This window comes from Dama dama, chromosome 18 (genome assembly GCF_033118175.1).
Source record: "Dama dama isolate Ldn47 chromosome 18, ASM3311817v1, whole genome shotgun sequence".
In the NCBI taxonomy this organism is placed as follows: Eukaryota; Metazoa; Chordata; class Mammalia; order Artiodactyla; family Cervidae; genus Dama; species Dama dama.
This window is the reverse complement of record NC_083698.1, coordinates 100,750,499-100,753,150: the sequence shown is the minus strand read 5'-3', so window position 1 is coordinate 100,753,150 and position 2,652 is coordinate 100,750,499. Positions and strand designations below refer to the sequence as shown.

The 2,652-nt window shown below is 42.4% G+C and overlaps 1 gene segment (V, D, J or C); it reads right to left on the bottom strand.

Moving 5' to 3' along the window:
• Nucleotides 1-944: 944 nt before the first annotated feature.
• On the bottom strand, nt 945-2,167 carry LOC133072575 (probable non-functional T cell receptor beta variable 23-1). The segment is given in 2 exon segments: nt 945-1,803; nt 1,908-2,167. Coding segments are annotated over 2 exon segments (375 nt in total).
• Between the last annotated feature and the right edge of the window lie 485 nt (nt 2,168-2,652).

The window sequence follows — 2,652 nt, the reverse complement described above, 5'->3', positions numbered from 1 at the left end:
GAAATCTTGGCAGAAAATATTTTAATAAATAAATTTCTTATGAGTATCTAAACGTACTTTCATAAAATGATTCTTACATCAGGAAAATCTTTGGGAAACTTTAACAAAGTATATGCAGGGGATTTTAATGTTCAGTCGCTCAGTTGTGTCTACTGTTTGCGACCCCATGGACTGCAGCATGCGAGGCCTCCCTATCCATCACTAACTCCTGAAGTCTACTCAAACTCATGGCCATTGAGTCAGGGATGCCATCCAACCATCTCACTCTCTGTCGTCCCCTTCTCCTGCTGCCTTCAATCTTTCTCAGTATTAGGGTCTTTTCCAATGAGTCAGCTTTTCACATCAAGTGACCAAACTGTTGGAGCTTCAGCTTCAGTATTAGTCCTTCCAATGAATATTCAGAGTCGATTTCATTTAGGATTGATTGGTTTGATCTCCTTGCTGTCCAAAGGACTCTCAAGAGTTTTCTCCAGCACCACATTTCAAAAGCATAAATTCTTTGGCTCCCAGACTTCTTTGCGGTTCAACTCACATCTGTACATAACTACTGAAAAACCATAGTTGGACAATATGGACCTTTGTCAGCAAAGTGATATCTCTGCTTTTTAATACACTGTCTAAGTTTGTCATAGCTTTTCTTCCAAGGAGCAAGCGTCTTTTAATTTCATGCCTACAGTCACCATCTGCAGTGATTTGGGAGCCCAAGAAAATAAAGCCTTTCACTGTTTCCAATTTTTCCTCATCTATTTGCCACGAAGTGATGGGATTGGATGCTATGATCTTATGATTAAAAAATAAGAAGCCAAGCTTAGAGAACTTAAAAAGACCTCAGTAAAATTGCAAGGAGGGACTTTTAGGGGAGGGAGAAGTATTCTGTGTCTTGATTGTCATGCCAGCTATCTATACAGGTGCAAAATCTCATCAAAAAATACTGAAACATATACTCAAATTGGGTGCATTTTATTGCAGAGTTGTTGCTTTTAAAGCGTGTGTAATTGTAGTATTCAGGACCTAGGGAGTTGCTGAGTTTCTTGCTCAGCTCCTCTGGCAGGAACAGGTGAGAGAAGCAGCCATGAACCCTTAAGGAGTCCCTGGTCTGGATCAATTAATGTGCTGAGCAAGGTGATCAAGGTGCCTCTGCTGATTATCCTTATTTCTGAAGGCACAGTTTTGCCAGGTGAAGAGCTCAAAATTACATTTCTTATAAAGATTATTAGGAACCCATCAAGGTCACAACTTGTGTCTCCTTTGCCAGATACCCTGCAACCAGGGGAATCTGAGACCCCTAACAGCTTCCTGCCCGTCCTTGGGTTTGTGTTCCCACCAGCTGTTTCCCACCTCCCCTTCTGCTCATCCTGTGTGGCCATTTACAGATTTTTCTTTCTGGTTCATGCTCTCTCAAAGCGGGTTTCTGTTAGTTCCTACCCTCCTACGACACCACTGATTTCCTGAGCTGGGTCCATGGTGAGTTTGTGTTCTAGGAAGAGCTGACGTGCTGCACTGTGGACTGGCTGCTGGCACAGAAATACAGAGCTGAGTCCGCTGCCTCGGTGGACTTGACTTCCAAGCTGCAGGACGAATTTTGGGAGCACTCAGCTGAAAATCGCTGTTTGAACACAGCTGTATCTTTCACAATGTCTTGCTTCTGTAAGTAAACCAAGAACTCGAATGCTTCTTCCAGCTTCTTGCGATACCAGTAAACATTGATATGTCCTTTTTTGGGGACACAATCCATCTTGGCTTTCTGGTCTTTTCCTTTGACCAGATGACTGGGACTCTGAGTGACCTCAGTGTCCATGGAGCCTGTGAGGAAAGAGACAGAAAGTTCACAAAAAGCCCTTGAAGGAGCCTGATTTTGCAGCCGCAGGAGAAAGTCCTGAATCTAGATGCCAAGAAATCCACCTCACCTGCTCCCCAGAGTAAAAGAGCCACACAGCACAGGCTGCCGAGGCACATGGCTGGCTCGGGGAGGAAGCAGGGCCGTGGCTTCTCCTCTCAGGCGCCTCATCCCCCTTCATCACCTCCCTGTGACGTGGTGGCTTCCTGTGGTCATCACAGTCCCCATGTACTTGAGAGCCTAGCTTTTCATAGACTGGGAGGGCAGGGGAAGCTGGTGGAACAACTAGTGTGCATTTCAGACTGCTTCCATAGTCTTTTCCTGATTCTGCTCTTTAATCGTTTCTTTAAAAAATAAACATCAGTTACACATCAATAACTTACTTGCTTCTTATCTTGTCTGTTTGCCTCCTCCCCTCCCCCCTTCCCTCTCAGGCAATGGAATACACAACTTGCTATACATCAGTCATAGCTTCCATGGACTTGCTAATCATTAGAGCAGCTATTTTATATTCATAAGCCAAATTTTGAACAATACAAAAGAAATATTTGTGATGGATATATAAAGCATCTAGAGAAATAATAAAACGAGTCATCTAGGCTGAAACTGTTAGCTTAGGAGACAGATTTTCTCTGAGAATTTTTAAGTCCCTGTGTTATTTTTCTAGATTTTATCATTCTTTCTCTACAGGTCTTGGAAAACATAATCCCAAAGTTCAAGTTTTTACTCACTTTCTTTCCATTTTCAGTTTTAGACTTATAAAAGAATCTGTAAATTATATACTAATCAGTATTTTATGTATTTGAAATTTATCT